The sequence below is a fragment of the Metarhizium robertsii genome (genome assembly GCF_000187425.2).
Source record: "Metarhizium robertsii ARSEF 23 chromosome Unknown MAA_Scf_3, whole genome shotgun sequence".
Classification (NCBI taxonomy): Eukaryota; Fungi; Ascomycota; class Sordariomycetes; order Hypocreales; family Clavicipitaceae; genus Metarhizium; species Metarhizium robertsii.
In genome coordinates this window covers 4,767,987-4,787,920 of record NW_011942171.1, presented here as the reverse complement: position 1 = coordinate 4,787,920, position 19,934 = coordinate 4,767,987, and the positions used below count along the sequence as shown (strand labels likewise).

The following is a 19,934-nucleotide window of genomic DNA, read 5'->3' as shown; positions in this document are numbered from 1 at the left end:
ATATATAAGCTAAATATTAATTATTAAAAAGTTTTATAAAAATTAACTTTAAGTTTTAATTAGATTTTAAAGGTAAAATTATTATTAGTTATAAAAAAAGGATTTTTAAGCTTATAAAAACTTAAAAGTTTAAAAATAAATAAAGTTATTATTTTATACCTAGCTAGCTATTAAATCGCTATAAAGCTAAAAGTAATATTTCTCTAGGCACTCTGCTATTATAAAAACCCTCCTGACAGTATCCTGTAAGTTGGGATATATTAACGTGCATGGTTTGGCACAGTTTATCCACTATGTATGGCTTAAATATGATGGCTACTAACCAGAGAGTCCACATTTTTGTTTTTGATTAACGTCTTGAATCCTCCTGCGCGGCCCGCAGGCATGCGCATCAAGGAACTGCCAGTTTGCTCGAAACAAGAGATTTATCCGGAGAGTTCCAATATTCTTAATAATTAAACACTGGAATAACAGAAAAATAAGGAAACCTTTATATTTAAAACTATTATTTAACTTCCGGGCTCTCCATATGAGGCGCGAGTTTGTCAATGGCCTGCATCAATTCCCTGTATAGTCCGGTGGCCCTGATAATGTCAAATAGAGATCGGAACTCGCTTCGCTGTACATGACCCATTTAGCCAAATAGTCGACTTTCGAGGCGCCTGGAGACGACAACTTACATGAATTATTCGCCAATTCAAGTGGCTTCCCACTGTGCTGCACCAGGCAGGGGGGCTATTCAATCGAGCGATTAGACCAAGACACCAGGGGCATCATCAACAAACGGGGGAGCAATACTTATTCGCTAAAAGCGTGTCACCTCCGGTAGTGTGACAAGGCCTAGTATTTAGGGGCTTGGAACAGTATTCGTATTCAGCTAATACTTTGCTTTGATATCAAAGGTCCTTAGTTTTCCGTTGAAGCCCTAGGGGTGGAAGACCTTTATTTATATCAAGAGGCGGTGAGGAGCCTTGCACTAGGTCTCGTGATCAGAGCCCTTGTGTAACTATCGTCGGGTTCAAGGTTCGGCCCGTGCCTTCATGGCAACGTGTCATCCGTGTAACAATGTATACATGGTATGGTATGGATTAGTGGATAGCCCTACCTTGCACCGGGGCCGGACGGATAGTTGTAACGTAGTTGAGCACATCACCAGCCTTAAGAGCGGGATCCGGCTCCCCTGGCTTGGAGCGGTCTGTAGACGGTGACCTCGGACCAACGTACGTCGCCGCCATAGTATGGGCGTACAAAAGGGAATTGTTCCGCAGGACATCGGCCCAATCCTTCTCAGACATTGTGGCTGGGGAGCTAAAAGACAAGACTTTTAGTACGGATTCGAAAAGAGAAACATGTACGCAGTGGAAAACGTACCTGCCCGGCACACTAGTGCTCATAGCAACGAATCTAGAATCAGTGTAGGAGCTCAAAAGCATCTTGAGAGTGTCGGGAGTAAGATTCAATTCTTTTTTCTGCGCACATGTTGGTCGCATTTTGGAGTCACAACATTGTTGCAACTTGAGAGCACGTATATTCAGTTTCATGTCGAGTTTGTCTTTGAGAAACTGATCCAAGGTGCCAGGATCTGGCTTGCCATGTCGAACGAGAGTCTTTTCACGTACACAAGGTACTTTTCCTGGTCTTGTGCGCCGTTTCCTGGGGGAGGTGTTGGCTTGTCCTAGTCTAGGTTAACGACCATTCCACATGATTTATAGCTGGGCAAAAAGAGACCTTGGTTTCTAGGAGCTTCATGTACGCTTCCCATATCAGCGAATCCGGCACATTCGCTCCGGTAGTAGTGCACAACGGAACTTTCTGTCTAAAGCAGGCATTTAGTAAACAAACTGTTATGGTTGGTGCTGGTAAGTTACAGAAAAAGATGTTTAATCTTTGCGCCCAGAAGCTGTCGGACACTGGCCAGGCCCTTGCCAATAAGAGACGCACATATTACAGATGTATAGATTTCCTAGCAATTTACCCTATAATTTAAGTAGCCATAATCTTAAAGCTACAAAAAGCTACATGTTTACTCACAGGATTTAGGCTGCTACTAAAGTTACCAGAGGTCCTTGTTATTGTGGAGCCCGTGACCTTGTTGGAGCCTTGACTGCTCTGAGGGGATAAGTCCTGGACACTTGTCCATGCTGAGAACTCGTACTCAAACACATTTCACACACAACATCAAACACACAAGGAAACTTCTCTCAGTATGGCTGATGAAGCAGGATTCTACCGCTTTGAGCAAGTCAAGCTACATCTGCTCCCTACCGATCGCCTCTTCCGCTCCTCAGCTCCGCACTACAAATCGCGTGATAGCGACCAGCGCTTGGACCCCGAATCCATTGCCTTTTTGCACAAGCAGAACATCAAACATGTCATCAGTCTCAACTGGCCTGCCGACGACGCCACCATCACCATCACCAACACGCTGCGGACCGCGGGCATTGCGCACACGCCGCTCAAGGTGGAGGACCGTCACGCGCCCACGCCGGAACAGCTCAAAAAGGGCAACACGGAATGGGAGAAGCACCGTGATGGCACGTTGGTCTGGTGCGGCTTCGGCCATGGACGTACGGGCACCATGGTCTCGGGACTGCAGATCATGGCGGAAAAGAAGAAGCCGCACCCGCACAAGTTCACGCACGACGACTACGTGAGAAACCATGTTGAGACTCAGGATCAGGAAGACGTATTGAACAAGCTGCAGGCGGAGAAGTGAGCGAAATATTGCGCAGTGTCGATGTAGCTAGTGCGAGATTTGTGAATGACTTGAGTTGCTTTTACTGAACTGAACCATGCCGTACGAGAATGAGGTAGTCTTCTTTATAGTGTCATGGTATTGTTCATTGTCGACTTTGCAATGGTAGTTTGGCCAAGTGCGTCCATGCTCTCAACTGCCGTGTCCCCCAGTTTGCGCGACCCGTCAGACAGAACCATGATTTTGAACACAAAGGTGGGCAGTGCCGCGTACGGCAGGTTCTACTTGACCATCTCTCGCCTGCAAACAACCAACTGGTCATGGACGCTGCCGTGAGCTCAACTTGCGGCTCGCGCTCCGACACAACTTGGAACAGTACGTCATGATGGCGGCCCAACGGGAACAAGTGCTTGATGTCGTGCTCAGCTTACGTCGCCACAGGCCATGTCCTTGCCACTTCAGAGATGACCTCGTATCAGTCGTCACCAGATGTCTCCATGGCGCTCGCCGGGGGCCGCGACGTCAGCTCGCACCTCGACCCTTTTACCTGGGATTCCTATCCGCCGCCAAGAGCATCGATACAAGTCATCCGCGCAGACTATCTGACATATCTAGCCACCGAGCTCCCCCGATGGACACAGACGGGTCTCTGGGGTGCCAAGGCCACTGCACCGCAGTCTACGGGCAACAACAGCAACAGCGGCGGCAGCAGCAGCAGCCAGTTCCGCGACCTCGAGCGCGCGTACTCGGCCATCTGCATGCTGGACCGCTTCATACTGGACAGTGTTCGTGTGTTGGCGGATAATTTGTGCAGTGGTGGTGTCTTTACGCAGCGTGAGGCAGATCAACTCCTCGCCAGACTGCGCGCTGGATGATGTGGTCTGATGATTTGTCGTGGGATATAGAATAGAACGAGAGTACGTGAAACGTTTTAATCAATTAAATGGGTTGAACATTTATTTTTCTAATTTAAACAAGCGTTTAGCTCTTTTAATAGAACCAAAAAATCGTAGGTTTTTATTTTTAATTGTATAGTAGTTAATATAAGTTAGCTGAAGGGGATATAAGGGAATACTTAATATAGAGTAGAGAAAAATCAGTATTTATATAACCTAGACGCATATATACTATGACGTCCTCTGTCAATAAAGGTGGCCTTTCTGTATACGCTTCGGCAACGTTGTGTCACTTATTGTTCTCTTGTAGCCAGTCGTCACACAACAGCTCGTCCGCGCTACTCCGCTGTTCCGGAGCCTACTAGAGCATCTTCCGCATGAACTCGAGGAATTGTCTCTTCTCGTCCCCAGAAAGACGTGCCTCCAGCTCCTCTAGCGGCTTTGGGGGTTGTAATTGAATTCCTCGATGTCTTTTATATGTGCCTAACAGGTTGACCTTGTCAGACGCACCTAAGACATGCGCATGGGGACTACTTCCCTTCATCTGAAAAGAATTTATTGCTGAGCTGGCCCTGTGTAAGGAGATCCTTTGGCGGAAGCCCTAACAACCCAATGATTTCAGCGAGATGGGCCCTCCTACGATACTCGAGATGTTCCGGGCCAACGCCGATCCTGTTTTCGTGCTTTACCTCCCAGTATATCTCCAGCACAACGGCACCAATTTTGGAAACGGCAGCATCGCGCAGACCTATCGCGACTACGTCATCTGAGCAACAGTTGGCGTCTTTGGCCCCATCTTCGCAACCTATCGTGTCAATGTTCCATTTCTTGGTCGCCGCCGCTCCATGGCATTGACGGCTCTTTGCGCGGCCGCGTTTGGTGGCGGCTTCACCGCTGTTCGCACCGAGGCTGCCAATATCGCCTTCTCGAGCATGATTAGTTTTTGGCAAAACGCCTTTTGCGGCATCCTCTATGCGTAAATCAATCGCCTATGTTTTCTGTTCGACTTTAGCTGCTGCCGGATTGCTAAAAGATGGCCAAAATAGATATACTTTGGAGGTGACGCCAACTGCGAATCGAGGCACCGGCGCTGGCTTGGCTCTGGGATTGGGGCGGGTTGCCTCGTTGTCATCTCCCTTTATTGGAACATTTGGGGACTTGACGTCCGGGGTTCCAATTTGGGTTCTAGTGGGAATATACGGGCTTATTGCCTTGGTTGCATGTATCCTGCCATTTGAGCCTCAGAAATTCACGGAGGCAGAACGTGTCTAAGCGGGCAGTGGATAGGTAGTGCACAGGAGTATGCGCAACTGATGACCCAGAGGGTGGTAAGCAATAAATTACAAAGACAAGTCATACGAATGAGTCTTTATCCGTCAAGGTTCGTGTGAGCCCCTTAGGTACACAATACGTGTTGGCAATTCACGCAAAATAATTCAGGCTCAAAGGGGGTCATGTAGGGATGATTTTTCCAGTAATGACTATTTGCTAAACTGTCGCACCGCAAAGACTGCTCTGTCGGCAAATAATCCGAATAAACCATGTTACTGGCTTTCGATTACTCGCTCCCAGCCGCTCCGTCTCGTTCAGTCCTTATTCTTCAGAGACCACGTAACATTGTTGAAGGGGATTTCCACCCCGACAATCTGGGCAACCAATTTTTCCAGGTAGTCCAGCTTCTCAAGCCTGTACTTGCTCAAGACAAAGTTGCGATCTGTAGGAACCACACAGGCCATAAGACCGCCGAGAGGCGTGATGCCGTTTCGTTCGCCGATACCGAGCACCGTGGTGTCAATATGCGTCGCGCCAGCCTCGAGAGCAACCAAGGAGTTTGCGATGGCACATCCCGTGTCGTTGTGGAAGTGCGTCTCGATGTCGCAGCCAACAGCCTTTCGCAGGGCGTCGATTTTGTCGTACACTTCCATGGGCGTGGCACCCCCCACGGTGTCGGCGATGCCTACGCGGTCCACGCCCAGCCGGTCGACGAGGGAATATAGCTTCAAGATGTCGGAAAAGTCTGAGCGGAACGAGTCCTCCCCGGAGAAGCGAATCTCGACCTTGTTCGACTTGACATATTCGATAATCTCCTGCGCCTTGGCGGCAATGTAAGTCATATCCTTTCCGTGCGAATGCTTCATGAGCAGGGACGAGGTTCCGATGAACATATTTCTGTGTCGTGACCATTAGTCATGGTGTGCGTGTTTCTAGAGGGAAGAGGACGTACATTCCATCCACGCCTGTCTGAATGGCGAGTCTTGCGTCGTCCATGTTGCATCGAATGTGGCATACTATCTGACTTGTTGTCAGACATGGCATAGATGACAGTTATGTCTAGGCTTGGCTCACCTTGGCCCGTAGACCCAGCTTGCAGATGGCCTCGCAATCAGCTCTCGACTGTTCAGAAGCAGCGGGCGACGTCAACTCTATCTAATACATGGCGTTAGATATACACAGTACGTTTCAGACCTCATGGTTTGGCTGAGTGAGAGTCTTACATAGTCCACTCCAAAAGCATCCAGGCCCTGGGCGATTTTGATCTTCTGTGCCGTGTTGAAGTGGGCGGTACTAAACTGCTCGCCCTCGCGTAGAGTACTGTCGATAATGCTAAAGCTGGCCAGGTTGACAGAGGAGTCCACGAGAGTGGCATTGCTCATCATGGTCCCAGCCTTGGAGTCCGGGATATCACACGAAACGGAAGAGAAATGCGAGACGCCCGTCAGAGGGCGCTGATCAGCTTCGCTTTCGTCCATATTACACTTATACAAGTCGGCAACGGGGGTCGTTAAGGGGGCATCCAAGATATTGTCCTGATTGTGTCCTACACGTCAACAGTCAGCGGAAGGCCTATTCAAAAAAAAAAAAAAAAAAGTAAAATCTCACCATTGGCCGACGAGGTCGCGCCGTCCCCATGAGCGCCGTTATTGCTGCTGCTGGCGCCATTTCCCATCGTATGGCTCGTGTGGTGTGAGATTGGGTTGTCAGCTGTTGCCATGGTGCCTGTTGTAGCATTTGATGGTGATCTGTTTGTTTATGTGCACAGCTGGGAGAATTTTTGCTCCTTGCGTGCAAGCCAAAAATATTGATTCCCAGGGCAAAATGAGTTTGGGAACAGAGATTATTTATATGAAGAAGCGGAGGCAATTTGGATGTGTGCCTTAGGCAGGTACCCAGTATTATACATTCAGGAGGGTTATTAAAGCTCATTTTACGAATAAGCCTACGACTTTACTGAAGCAAACAGTTTATGACTCAATGGAATGGGTTTTCCGATCCTCGCAACGCTCTCGAGACGACTCATACAGGGCCCACTTAAGGAGGCCCCCGGCACGCTCATGCGGCTTCGGAAGTCCGCAACGGCTGGGTCCGCGCCGGGGACCATATGTATAATCCCTTGAACAGTGTTAAGGTGCGTTGGGATTTTAGCTAATCGGAAGCCTACATGTAATATTAAAAGGTATATTGTTCCACTAAGAAATGATATAATAAGAGAATCTCTAATAGTTTCCTGAGTTATAAAGAGCTATATTGCACTTATTACACGTATATCTAATGTGGTGAGGGCTGGCCTACCTACCCAGGTACCTGACTACGTAGGTACCTAGGTGCTAGCACTTGAGATGTAAAAAAGGTACCCGTCGGGTATCGCAGAAAGGGTCTGGTCTGGTGGGGCCGTTACATCTAACGCGTCTCAACGTAAAGGGTTATTAAAGCGAGACAAATTATTGGAGCTGATTACTCTTCTGGGGTCTCATCTTTCTGAAATAGCTCACCCCAGGACCTTTTGGCGGTTAAGATGAAGAGCACTCAACCGCATCTGAATCGAGGGCCTTCGAGCTGTGTAGCTCTGCAAGCCTTTTTATATTCACATAATATCCGGCGGTGATGACGAGACAAGCAGAAGAGTTTATTATTCGCCCTTTTGCGCTACTGAGGAAATTAAAGGATGCAAACTAACGTGGATGAGTAGAGTCCCAGAATATGCGCTGCCATCAGCCTTGTCACACATCAGCATGCCGTGCTAAGCAGCGAGAAGCCAGTTTTTACCTTGTGCGGGATATCACAGTGAATATTATTCGCGGTGTCATGGCGCAGCGAGACCTGGGATAATTGCAACAATAAAGGACTATGACAACGTAGTTGGCAGTGCGATTGAGCTTTTCTTCTCCGAGCTAGAGAATAATAAATAGTTGGACCCTGCCACTTTCAAGTGCTGGTAGTTATCGGTCGCTTCATAAACGTTCTCGAAAGTCCACACGGCATTTATACTTACGCAACAGAAATAGAGCATTAGCCTGTGTGCACGATTAACCAGCTATCCGCTAGGCATCTCAGCAATGGCATCCATGAGCTGGGTGCCAATTGATGTGCGAGTTCAAATACCGGCTGGCCTGGCGTTTCGAAACGAAACGCAGTTCTAGCGCGCCAAGCTAGCGGCGTGAGAAACGGAAGATGCGACCGCTTCATAAATTTCTTTTCGGCATCCTGTTTTCATCCAAGTTCCTTGGTTCTTAACGCGGTCTGGTGGTCTAGTGGTATGATTCTCGCTTAGGGAAAACCCTAATGCATTGCTTGCGAGAGGTCCCGGGTTCAATCCCCGGCCAGACCCAACTTTTTACTTTTCCCGTTTCTGTTTCCGGGAGGTTAGTTAGGGGAGTGTTAATTTTTTGCGAATTTCTTGCCGGGCTTACTATTTTTGCTACTACTAGATATATTTACGCTTCACTTAATACCTAGCTAGTAATTACGTATTATACTATAATATATTTATATATATTCCAAAATAAATAAATATACTTATATATATTCTAAGATAAATAAATATATTTATATATATTCTAAGATAAATAAATATACTTATATATATTCCAAGATAAATAAATATACTTATATATATTCTAAGATAAAGATATATATTAATATACTAACTAAGTTATATTTCTGAACGTAAATGGCTTTAATTATATTACTACCGGAATAATTTAGGCCATAAAATATAAGACACTTTATAAGCAGACTCGCTAGGCAATAATGGCTAAAACAGTCAATCATCTATCTACCATTCTAAATAACAGCACACAGCCGGCACCTTCCAGCTACCCTTGTTCCTTCTACATCACATGCACGTTCAAGTCTTCCCATTTCTCTCTGCCTAGGTCGCAATAGCAGAACTGCCGTTGCATCACGAGTTCTTGTGCCTTAATCGCAGATCACTCCCGTCACCCCGTGGTCTCTCACATAATGACAAGTCTCCTGAGCTTTCACTGAACCCGGTTTCTCTCCCCATTCCTCCTTTCCATGGTAGCTGCCGGAAAATACCATGCGGACTGTGAGTGATAAATTACTCACAGAAATGGCCGACGTCGATAGGCTTGGTCGTAACATATATCTCAACCGTTTCGTCATCCCTCGTGTAAACATAAGGGAGAAAGTCATTGATTCGTTTACCAGCGTCTGACTTGCTCCCAATCCACCCAGCAGCCTCGAGGCCTAGCAACATGGTTTTCCTAATGATTATTAGCATTCAAGAGCAGCGCAATGGGTATATTTCACCTACAAGTGGTACCGACATCCTTTCTTGGCTCCATCCTTGGTGGTGATCATCTTATACCGGTGCAATCCGCGGGTGAGAGTGAATTCCAAGAGCTTCTTGATAGTGATATCGGGATTCTTGAACGAATAAGTTTGGCGGTGAACAATACTTCTCGACTCGCCTTTGTAGCTCTGCCGATGCAACACGAGCACCCCATGCTTGCCGGTCCTGCTGTTCTTGCGACTCTCCATACTCAGGCGGATATATTTATCAGTCATCTCGAAAACGAGAGCCCAATGGTTTTTACTCTCGTCAAAGTTACCCTATTCATCTGCATATATTCCCAAATTGAATCCATCAGCGATGCGAGTGAGATCCGAGAGCAACCTCTAAGAAGTAGATGTCATGAGCAGGATTAGACGAGTTCAATACTGATGAATTCGGCCATGGAAAGCAATTTCGCTGCCACTTATACATGTTGAATATCATCAGCCTCGTCTTGACTCTTGGCCCAAGAAGCTACTTGAGAGGGTTAGAGTAGGAGAATGTAAACAAGGCTTGATGTCCACTGTTTACGGGATATAACCGCGCGGTTGGACCGGGAATGACAGAGGATTGATCTTGAAAGTGCTGATACATTCATGAGGCTTATGGACTTCTATTTTAGAGGATACTTGAGCCAATCGACTCTAGGTTAAGACATGATGTGTGAAACTCTTTGGCTGGAAAGCATGGCCAACTTCCCCTCTTGATTTCTCGATGTGGTGTTTAAGCGCCCAAGGCAAGCAGCTGTAAGTATTTCCTCATGGGAAAAGCGGCCTACCAAGGCCAGGCAAGGCCAAGTATCGCTTCCTCGTCATGTATGCAGACAACTCGTGTTTAGTGACTCGAACTTCTCTGCCATGGGAACTTCTTCTTGCCGTTATTGTGGTCAAATGCAGCCTGATAGGCCACGACGTCCAACATTAGCGAGCCACTCTCGCCCTTCAGGGGGCATAAGGGGTGTGCAGGGTGCACATGGGGTCTAGTCGCATTGATGCCACGGTGGTCAACCCTTCAATGTTGGTCCTAATCACTCAGACTTCTTCCCCTTCCTGACTGTTTCAGAGCTGTTCTCTCGGTTGGTTCATCTCCTAGAAGCGGCCAACCAGAGCCTTTCACAACCAACCAACGTTATTCGGCAGGCTAGATATTTCCGTTGTCTCATGCCTCCCTGGTTGATGAAGGTGGCCGGGCGTCAAGGTGCTTGTTATCGGAGACCATTCGATACCGCGGACGAGATAGGCAGCAACAACGCCAAGTACATACTGTAGAGGTCTGATCTAGCAAACAAACAGCTGCGTCTAACTCCTGACCATACTCGGCGCATAGCTCTAAACCGCAATGTCTTGCAATTTCACGTCCAGTCTGCTTCTCAGGCCCCATTACTGAGTTCAGTAAATAGAATATGAGAAAATATCAGTGCTGCCTGAAACGGTTTTTGTCAATAGCGGCATGAGCATTTCCAGATCCTATGTGTCGATCCAACTAATAACATCACCGAATAACCCTGGAGCTTGAAGTCAAATCACCAGTCCCACGGCATGATACGGCTTCAAATACAGTATCATCTCTTCCTCGCGCAGATCCCAAACATGTGATAATTTGCTGCGCGTGAAATCGCACGCATATGCTTGGAGAGTTTTGGCCCAAAGAGCTCCTTGCGTAGAGCTCTCGCAAATTTAGAGCCAGGAAGGCAGAATTGGTGAAACAGAGCGAATTCTTCAAAGATCAGTGGATAGACACCCGAGAACCCCCAGTCTAGAATGGCGATTCGCTCGCCCACTCTGATGTTGAACTGAGTAAGATCGCAATGGCATATGTAAAGCCGCTCCCCCTGCAATGCCACCCGATCTTGGAACTCTCCCTTGTCCAGCTTATTGTTGATCCAATCCTCCAACTCTGTCAAATCGTTAAAACTGCGGCCTGCCCCAAAATCCGCAAAGAATCTATCAACAGGCATCTCATGGTAGAAAGGTCCTAGTGGTACGCCCGGTGGTAGTGGGAGATCCCAAATGTGACGGACGGCGGTCGCGATGGCCTCCATTGCTTCCTCGGCTTCTTGCGGGTGCTCCTTTTTGAAGTCAACGAAATCACTGCCCTTCACATTCTCCATGACGATATATGTCATGGGTGTTTCGTTCGGCCCTGATGGGGTGCTGAAAGCGTCGAAAACTTTGGGAATATGGACGACGCTAGGATCAGCATTTTCGTGTACATATTTTTGCATCGCAGCTTCCGCCAACATCACTGACTTGCCGTATTTGATCCAAATCTGATCGTTGTATGCAAAGCCGCGGGTTTCGGGTCCGTTCATATCACAAAGACTTGACACAACATCGCGAGCAGGTATTTGAATCTGCTCCATTTTTGTCTTTGAACCAAGGAGTTTACCCACTTCGTTGTAAACGCGTGGTGGGCTCAAGGAAATAAGACGGTCACGCAAAGATTTATTCTTACGGGAAAATGTTGAGCCGAGAGGATTGAGGGGGGATGAGACTACTTTGGGGGCACGGTCAGTTAATGGAATCAAGTTGTGTCTGGTCAGTTTGTGTGGCAGCTGGCGGGATGCTAGTGCCAGTCTCGTAGGCCTGGGCTCTGCCGGTATTCCCACGCGCTCAGTGCGCCGCAGCCATATCCCAAACGTGCCTCCTGCATCACGTCTGCCGTGCATCGGGCCTGAATCAGGTGGAATACTCACGGCTCTGAAACAGCAACTCATCGCCTGTTCCGAAGAATTGACTCTTTTTTTCTCTTTCCCAAGCTGTTCCTGGGCGCAGGACCACCCTAGCCAGAATGCAGGAAATGAGTGTGAGCTGTCGGCCAGTTCGCGAGGCGTCAACGCGTTGCTAATGTCCCCCCAGGTCGCCGACTTCGCCTCGAATTCCCAACACCCATTCAGCCTACTCAAGATCATTGGTGGCTGGGGAAATGTCAGGTCCGTTATTTCCGACGTTGAATTGCACGGAGTGCCTTCTAACAGCTTTCAGCGGTCCCGGATTAGTGTATGCACCACGTTGCGATGCCGTTGAAAATTGCTCGCGGCATGGAGCCAGGCCAACTACCTTGAACTCTACTGACTGACGGCAGAATGTTTCGCAGCCTCTTGGCGGGTACATACACAGCCGTGGTCGTCGGCATCAGCGCCACCCTCGTCGCCAGCGCTCTCTGGGGCACAGCTGCCCTTCCGTTCGTGCTCGGCTCATCCCTCGGCTTCACCATCGGCAGTCTGCGGTGGTACATGTCCGCCGAAAGAGCTGCCTTGTTTGACCTGTATAGGTACCCGTCATTATTGAGGCTTCATCTTCTGGCCAATTTCCCATACCACGGCGAGTTGAGCCGCAACGGAGTCGAGTGGTACACGCCCAGCAGGTTCAAGTCCAGCTGGACGTTGAAGAGCATGCTGGTTGCGGCCTGGCTGTCCGCACAGCCTGCGATTGAGGACATTCAGACGAGGACCGAGTCAGAGGTTGTGGCTGGCTATACTGTTGATGACTACATGATGGACGGGAATCGAGAAAAGGAGGAGTAGGCAGCCTTTGTAGAACAGCGCTATCTTCGGCGCCTGTCGGCTTGCGTGGGATTAAGGATTTTACCTGGTGAAAATTGACTGAACAATCTATTTAGGGACAAGTTACTGCTCATATAAGGCACAACATCTTCGTGGACCGTATCCCCTTCCGCCTGGCGCCGTGAGCTGTACTCGCACTTTGCGTCATATCATATGCATGTCGAATATGACGGCACTCTACTGGCAATCTCGCCTGTTGGTCCTGATTCAATCCCATCAGCGATGCGAAGCCTCCGATTTCGGTATTCTGCTCCCCGTATAGGACGAGCCTCCGACGATTCTCACGTTCCTGCAGGCCCAGGGCCATGACGGTCAGTCGGTGCACCATCTCGCTTGTCAAGAAGCCCAGAATATCCAACACGTCGTCGCTGGCCTTGTGGTCCGCCACGACACCCAGTCCGCACCATTGCCGGAATTTCACCACACGACGCCTGGTAAAGGAAGCGTGGCGGTATTCTGACCATGTTGCATACTCGGCGACAGTCATGTTGAGTGTCTTGGCATCGGCAGCCCGCAACTTTTCTAGATTCGTCGCATCTTGCTCCTCGTATGCGGCCGAATCCGCTGGACCTGGTGGGAGCTCACCGTACAGAGTGTTGATGTCCCAAGGAAGCCTGGCTGAGGCGGCAACAGCTCTGCTCGTCTCCAATGCATCGCCCAAACCGCCTTGCATCGTGTCGGCGTCTTCGACGTCCACCTTTTCCACGTCTTCGTCATCGGCCTTTGATGATCTTCGCAGGGCCTTTAACGCGAGAAACTTTTGTACTCTTTCGACTCGCGCAGTGTCGTGTCGAAATTGGAAGATGAGGTCGTTGTTGGAGAAGACCCGACTGCCACGCCGGGAAGCATACTCGTCAGCTGTGGTTATCTAGGCGAATGGCTTAGCTGCAGTTTCTGTTCAAGCTGATCTAGGTGCCATGGCGGGTATAGTACCAGGTGAATCACTTGATTTCTGATGATGCTCTCAATCAGGGACACGGCTTCTGTGGATGCGCTCTCAGTCTCGCCCGCAACGTACATCATCTATCTGAGATTAGACTGAAGATCAATCATGGGACTGAAATCCCATACCTGCCGGATTTCCGAGGCGAATACGGGTGGTGTCGACATGATGGACAATGGCTCTTGTGCGTGTAGATGTCTGAGCTGATATTGATGTGTGGAGGGTGTAGGCCGAATGTGCCTCTGGAGTCTGAACAATTAGACAGTATTGGTAAATTGCAGGTTTAGAAATATTCTTTTTATTTAAGGCAGTGTATAGTTCTCTTCTCAATGTCGTGTCAGATGTGAAGGAATGAGGTTTCCCATTTTATATTCATGGCCCGATGGATGCTGCTCAACCCGGGTCCCGCACCGACTTACACGCATCTCACCCAGCCAGCGCTGGATTGACGAGCGACGCAGCTCTTTTTCGACGGGGCATGAGCTTAGGCCCGTTCAAATCCAATGTGGAGACGAGGTGGAGGTTGCATATTGTGGCTGCTTTTTTTATTGGAACATGGCCAATGACGAGACGAGCTCGGATTTGATGGAGCGTTGAGTAAGCTCCCAGTTTCTGTAAAAGATCAACCTGCCTTGCCTTGTTTTCCGTTGATGCTCGCCCGGTCTTGACTTTTCAACAGTCCAGATGTCAGCTTATACTTCCGAGGTCACCACACGCCCCGGACGTCTTTTGTGGGCGATGCATTTACCGCCATCGAGGTGTCGAGTTACCACGCGTCGCGTACTGTAGCCGTGAATGGTCTACTCACTCCTTGACCAGATGCAGTACTTCATCATGCCGCAAACTTTCAGCTCTCGCCGCTGTTCAGCATTCTCAGCGGCGTGATGATCCACAGAGCACCCATGTTCATGCACACGACAGGCATCTGAGGCGTTATGTTTTGACGCCAGGGCATATTATGTTCGTGACTATTAAGTCACTGATGTTCCTGGCGCAACAAGTAGCAAGTTCGGTCGGCTTGCCAAACACACGAGACACGCAACTTGGAACCTCGACACTCACTCACAATGCCGTCAACGGCCTCGGCGAATGCCACAGGACAACTTCCTGTTGTTCCCTCAGAGCCTTATGCTAGTCGACCCCTGAGCACCTCAACCGACACCATCCGGCTCCTCACAATTGAGCGCGAGCTGAGCAACCAAGGATACCTCGTGTGCAGTCTTCAGGTCGCCGCATTCTCTCCGCCACAAAAGTACGAAGCCCTGTCCTACCGATGGGGCGACGAGTCTGTCCAGAAGACCATCATCGTCGACGGCATCAGCGTGACAGTTACAGAAAACCTGCACGCGGCTCTGCAATATCTTCACGCCCACCCGCGCGGCTGCCCTCTCTGGATTGATGCCGTGTCCATCAACCAGAAAGATGTTCCCGAGAAGAGTCGCCAGCTGCGAATCATGCCGCATATTTACTCTCGCGCTGCATCTGTGCTTGTTTGGCTGGGTACGCAGTACACCACTGTAGATGTTGACATCGAGAGCCATCTCCAGCAAGCGATACAAGACGTGAGCGGCGACGAATACTGGCAGCGGGTGTGGATTCTTCAGGAGATTGGAAAAGCTCGCAAGATTCAGGTCTGTTTCGGTAGTGCTGGCCCGCTGGATTGGGATTGCTTTGTGCGGCATGTCGAGAAGCATGCCGAGAGCAAGGAACGCAACATTGGTCCGCTTGCCTTGCAGGCCATGCGGCGGAACAAGTACAGCGGCAGCTGCTCTCTGAAGAAACTTTTGGAAAACCACCTCGACGCCTTGTGCAAGGACCCCAGGGATAAGATTTACGGCCTCGTCGGCCTGTCAGTCGACGGCCGTGACTTTCCCATCGACTACAGCAAATCCGTTCTAGACGTTTGGGCAGACACAGTCCACTTCATGGGTCGCAAGAATCTCCTCCCAGAGAGGAATGACGAAAAAGCAGCCTTTTGCACGCTGCTCAGGAACTTGCTGGGCGGGGACAAGATGCCGAGTCTCGGCGGCGTTGTTCAGTTCCAGCACAAGCCGGGCAGCCAGTCCTTCCATGATCATCTGCGCGCCGAAGGAAGAGACGAGTGGGCGGCATCTTCTGTCGAACTTGCGACGACGTGCCTGGGCAGGATCATATCCGTGGGGCCTGCGATTTCTGAGTTGCGCGCGTCGCTTGACCTCACGGACAAGTGGGAGGCGGAGCTGCAGCGCGTCTACCGCAACGCGTATGAAGATGTCCTCGATGCGGCGCACCAAGAGCACGACGTGCTGATGCAGCATATCCTGGACGGCACAGACTCGAAGCTTCCCGATTTGACGTGTTTTGAAAATCACCGAATAGACTTCATCACGACAGATCACATGCATTCTCTGTATCCGTATTCAAAGTACGATCCCGACGGGAGCGACGAGGACGACCGCATCTCGCCCGAGTTTGAAGGATCCTGGAATTACGCGTCCACGATTTCCAACGAGCCGTGTTTGGCAATCGTCAAGGAATCTAGTTCAGAGACGCTGCCGTATAAAATCGCAATTGTCCCGCCGACTGCGCGGCTCGCAGATTTCATATGCCGCGTTCAAGGAGCGCCGATGAAGCGCATCGTCTTGCGACACGATTACGGCAATTGGACTACGCAGCATGTGTGCGGGACGGCGGTGATGATGAAGGATCTGATGGGGGAGACGGCCGCGCCGGGTGCAGAGGCGGGCGAAGTAGAGCGGATAGAAGGCATATTCACGCAGATTGTGAGGATGGATGCCAGGGCGTTTTATGCACTGCTTTTCGGAAACGATGATGGGATACAAGAGCTGAAGGACAAGTTGGGTGCGCTGGCAGTGTAGCAGGGCGGTAGCATGCTGTTGCTTGGTCTGCCACTCACTCGCAATCAACTCTGCGTTTTCAGTTGGTAGTGCGCTCTGTGGTGTGATGCAAATGACGGGCTACCGTGCTTCAAATGTGATTACTATTACCCTCGCTACGGCTTACTTTACAAACTTGTGAAAGCATGCGTAGTTAGCTATGGATAGTTGGAACGGTTCGAGGCGTTTAATATCTGCGAGTCGTTTCAAGTATATGATGTCAAGGAATCATCGCGGACCGTGGCGAATGAAGAATGTTGGGCTCCCCGTTCTCATGCCTGCTAATGCGATTCGATAAAGACAAACATGAGACAACTGACGCTTAAATACAAGTTTGTGACAAGTATGCGCGCACTCAAACCGCCACCCCGCCACCTTCAAATGTCGACGGTTCATTGACGCATTCGCATTGCTGTCATTGCGAATTGCGACGCGACATGCAAGTCGCACCAGTCAAATGCACCGATAAGAGCGCAACGGACCATGACACAACCTTTTTTGCCTTGGGTTTAAAAACTAAAACTATGGCTTTATATTAGATCTATCATGTACTTCTAAACGAACCACTTCCGATACCTCTACCAGATACATTATATAACCGTAAAACAACCCATCCACCTCGTCCGTCAGCGACGCACCCTAAACGGATGAGCCTCGGTATTAAACACAAACTCGTTCCCCCCCTTGCCGTGAAACTGCACCTCCGAGTCCCCCGCAAACGTGAGATACGCATACTTGAGCGTCTCGGCCAAAAAGAAGCTCTGCTGGAAATTATCCTGCCCCCCGCCATCCTTCTTCATCACGTCCCTGATGCCCGCGAAGCCATACTTGGCCCTGCACAAGTCGCGCACGGCAGTGAACGCCTCCCACACCATGTCGCGGTACTTGTTGTCCCCGGTGACGCGGTACGCGTAGTACAGGCTCTCAATGGTCTCGGGACGCAGGATGTACCCCCCCGAGAAGGACCAGAAGCCGGCCTTTTGGTAAAAGTCGGCCTGGTCGGCGTTGGGCGGGCTGCCCCCGTCGGCGGCTACCCACTGGAAGCCCTCGGGCCCGATGCGCGCCGGCGTCTGCTTGTACGTCTCGTAGTAGGAGGTTGCGAGGGCGAGCCCAAAGTCGGTGTACTTGGGCTCGTTGAGCACGACGCCCGCGAGGATGAAGTTGCCGCCGGCGAAGGAGGCCACTGGGCCCGTTTAGCAAACATTGAACGCGTTGATACGGGGATGGTTTCAACTTACAGTGTCCGGACCAGTGGTTGATGGTCTGGCCGTTGTATCCCGCCAGGAAGGTCAGGTCGCTTCGGGTCGTGGGGTGCGAGGCGAGGTGCTCGATGGTCGAGTCGGCGGCCGCCACCCAGCGGTCCTTGTAGAAGGAGAACTCTTTCGGGTCGTAGAGGTACATCTTGATGAGGTACTCGTAGAAGCTGTCGGTGCCGCCGCCCCAGCCGCCGCTCTGGTCTTGGAACGTGCCGTCGGCGATGGAGACGGTGTACCCGATCAGGCCGGGGAACGGCTCGGGCTTGCCCTTTGGCTTGACGAGGTACTCTTGGGCTTTCTGGGCGAGCTGCGCATACGTCTTGTTGCCCGTGAGGTCGCTGAGGCGTGTCCATTCGAGGACCAGGGTGCCGAAGCCGGCTGGACCGTTGGAGGCTGAGCCGCCGATGCGGCGGGTGGGATTGAGGAAGACGGCGTCGTCGGGGACGCCGCTCGGCGTGTCAAAGGCGATGCTGAGACTGTCAGCGAGCGTGGTGGCCTGTTTGAGCAGGGCGTCGACGTGGGCCTTGTTGGTGTCGTCGACGAGGCTCTTCATGGGGCCCGTTAACAAGTCGTAGCCTTGGGGGTGGTTAGCGCAAATAATATTGAATGCTTATGTCGGTGATGAAGTCGTGCTTACCGGCGAGTAGTCCGCCGAGGTATCGAATGTTGGTTTCAAACAGGGAGATGGACGAGTTGACTTCCTTGGTGGTGGTAAAGTCAATCGTGGCCGCGTACTTGAGAATCTGGTTCACAATATCGGACTCCTCCATGATGATGGCCGTGCTCAACGAGTCGATTGGCGTCACACCCCATGCGTTTCTGCATTTTGTTAGGTACTGTTGCAGAGATGCATACATTGACTGTTTGCAGATTCTCACCTGTCGTCATAGTTGCCGCCGGTAAGCGGCAAAAGAGTATCGTGAGGAAACGCGTGTTCATAATAGCCGTTCCACGCCGTGCGAAAGACATCTTGTACTTGAGAGGCCTTGGAGGTGTCGGCTTCCATTGCGCCTCTTTTGAGCAGCGACCTTGCTGGATTTCCGAGTGCTGGACTGGCGAGAAGTGCGGCAACGGCACACGCCGACGGCGACGGCATTTTGAAGACCATGATTGATACGCGCGACCCGTGAAAGCCCTGCTTGGTCGATTGAGAGAAACATTGATTCGCGGATTCCAAGGGCTCCTTTTAAGTGAACCACGGGCCCGACATGCTGCGTCGCCTGGTGGCATCCCAATTTCCCAGGGTGCTACTCCAAGACATTGCAATCATTCATCGTGTCCAAGCCACCAGACGTTCCTGATGCAACATGGGGCCTGGATGCGCCGCATCAATTGCATTGTTTAATAAATTAATCTTGCTTTGAGTTTGCGTTTACAAATCACGTCGTCAATGCGACCAGCATCACAGGTTCTACACGTGGTGTCTCGATACCACCTTGTGGACGGGATGCGATCGGCCGAAAGGGGACATGCGCGCCGTGACGAGTAATGACGTTTCATGGCGAGTCTGCGGGAGATGACGGCGTGGCAGTCAGGAGGGCAGCGTCCAGGCATCACGGGAGCGGCCCTCCAGCCACATGACGAAGAAGGAGAAATGTCAATCTGGTTGGCGTGCTGCCGACGCGGAATGAGGTCAAGAGATTGGTCCATGGCCATGGCCCAATGAGCAGCCAGTTATGCCAAGGGAGTGCAAGCATGACTCGGCGCGGCGTGTCTTCTAATCAGGGCACCCAAGCCAAGGCTTTAGTTCATACATGTCCGGTAACAACTGACATGGAGTTTCGGCGCTAAGTTGCCGATAAATTGTATTCAATGCTTGAACATTGATGGTCAAGCGCAACTGGATCCTTGTGCGCTCTATCTGTGCCGTTTATGCCCGCTCCGTTCAACCAACAAGTTAGCATGCACACCGTGCAACAAACTGCCCCAGACTACCATCCGCGTCTCGTTGTGCGACGAGTTGAAGAGAAACTATTTCCGTCTTCATATGACGCAACAGGTACAGTGGGTTGTAGGTAATTCCAAAAAATGCCTACTTTTACACTAAAACTTATATATTTTAAAGGCTTATATTAATATTAAATAATAAGTAAAATAATAAACCCTTAAAATAATTATATAAATAAAT

At 50.2% G+C, this 19,934-nt stretch overlaps 10 protein-coding genes across 10 annotated transcripts; 4 read left to right on the top strand and 6 right to left on the bottom strand.

Annotated features, from left to right (window-relative positions):
• Positions 1 to 1,088: 1,088 nt before the first annotated feature.
• MAA_11015 (uncharacterized protein) lies at positions 1,089 to 1,295 on the bottom strand (the record flags this gene model as incomplete). Its single annotated transcript, XM_011412960.1, has 1 exon — positions 1,089 to 1,295. One exon carries the CDS (start codon positions 1,293 to 1,295, stop codon positions 1,089 to 1,091), a length of 207 nt encoding a protein of 68 aa, XP_011411262.1.
• Positions 1,296 to 2,206: 911 nt separating this feature from the next.
• MAA_11014 (uncharacterized protein) lies at positions 2,207 to 2,716 on the top strand (the record flags this gene model as incomplete). Its single annotated transcript, XM_011412959.1, has 1 exon — positions 2,207 to 2,716. The coding sequence occupies one exon, from the start codon at positions 2,207 to 2,209 to the stop codon at positions 2,714 to 2,716; it is 510 nt and encodes a 169-aa protein (XP_011411261.1).
• A 299-nt stretch (positions 2,717 to 3,015) lies between these two features.
• On the top strand, positions 3,016 to 3,570 carry MAA_08804 (uncharacterized protein; the record flags this gene model as incomplete). Its single annotated transcript, XM_007826802.2, has 2 exons — positions 3,016 to 3,070; positions 3,122 to 3,570. 2 exons carry the CDS (start codon positions 3,016 to 3,018, stop codon positions 3,568 to 3,570), a joined length of 504 nt encoding a protein of 167 aa, XP_007824993.2.
• A 1,607-nt stretch (positions 3,571 to 5,177) lies between these two features.
• MAA_08803 (uncharacterized protein) lies at positions 5,178 to 6,583 on the bottom strand (the record flags this gene model as incomplete). Its single annotated transcript, XM_007826801.1, has 5 exons — positions 5,178 to 5,760; positions 5,816 to 5,883; positions 5,938 to 6,018; positions 6,087 to 6,409; positions 6,472 to 6,583. 5 exons carry the CDS (start codon positions 6,581 to 6,583, stop codon positions 5,178 to 5,180), a joined length of 1,167 nt encoding a protein of 388 aa, XP_007824992.1.
• Positions 6,584 to 8,929: 2,346 nt separating this feature from the next.
• On the bottom strand, positions 8,930 to 9,399 carry MAA_11013 (Mannose-binding lectin; the record flags this gene model as incomplete). The annotated part of the gene is made up of 2 exons (XM_011412958.1): positions 8,930 to 9,095; positions 9,146 to 9,399. The coding sequence occupies 2 exons, from the start codon at positions 9,397 to 9,399 to the stop codon at positions 8,930 to 8,932; spliced, it is 420 nt and encodes a 139-aa protein (XP_011411260.1).
• Positions 9,400 to 10,727: 1,328 nt separating this feature from the next.
• MAA_08802 (phosphotransferase enzyme family protein) lies at positions 10,728 to 11,528 on the bottom strand (the record flags this gene model as incomplete). The annotated part of the gene is made up of 1 exon (XM_007826800.1): positions 10,728 to 11,528. One exon carries the CDS (start codon positions 11,526 to 11,528, stop codon positions 10,728 to 10,730), a length of 801 nt encoding a protein of 266 aa, XP_007824991.1.
• Positions 11,529 to 11,956: 428 nt separating this feature from the next.
• Positions 11,957 to 12,692, top strand: MAA_08801 (sugar transporter; the record flags this gene model as incomplete). Its single annotated transcript, XM_007826799.2, has 4 exons — positions 11,957 to 11,971; positions 12,025 to 12,098; positions 12,151 to 12,165; positions 12,251 to 12,692. 4 exons carry the CDS (start codon positions 11,957 to 11,959, stop codon positions 12,690 to 12,692), a joined length of 546 nt encoding a protein of 181 aa, XP_007824990.2.
• A 109-nt stretch (positions 12,693 to 12,801) lies between these two features.
• On the bottom strand, positions 12,802 to 13,841 carry MAA_08800 (spt3; the record flags this gene model as incomplete). The annotated part of the gene is made up of 3 exons (XM_007826798.2): positions 12,802 to 13,599; positions 13,665 to 13,754; positions 13,803 to 13,841. The coding sequence occupies 3 exons, from the start codon at positions 13,839 to 13,841 to the stop codon at positions 12,802 to 12,804; spliced, it is 927 nt and encodes a 308-aa protein (XP_007824989.2).
• A 900-nt stretch (positions 13,842 to 14,741) lies between these two features.
• Positions 14,742 to 16,532, top strand: MAA_08799 (Heterokaryon incompatibility; the record flags this gene model as incomplete). Its single annotated transcript, XM_007826797.1, has 1 exon — positions 14,742 to 16,532. One exon carries the CDS (start codon positions 14,742 to 14,744, stop codon positions 16,530 to 16,532), a length of 1,791 nt encoding a protein of 596 aa, XP_007824988.1.
• A 644-nt stretch (positions 16,533 to 17,176) lies between these two features.
• MAA_08798 (glycoside hydrolase family 47) lies at positions 17,177 to 18,902 on the bottom strand (the record flags this gene model as incomplete). Its single annotated transcript, XM_007826796.2, has 4 exons — positions 17,177 to 17,733; positions 17,789 to 18,382; positions 18,444 to 18,625; positions 18,685 to 18,902. The coding sequence occupies 4 exons, from the start codon at positions 18,900 to 18,902 to the stop codon at positions 17,177 to 17,179; spliced, it is 1,551 nt and encodes a 516-aa protein (XP_007824987.2).
• Positions 18,903 to 19,934: the final 1,032 nt, after the last annotated feature.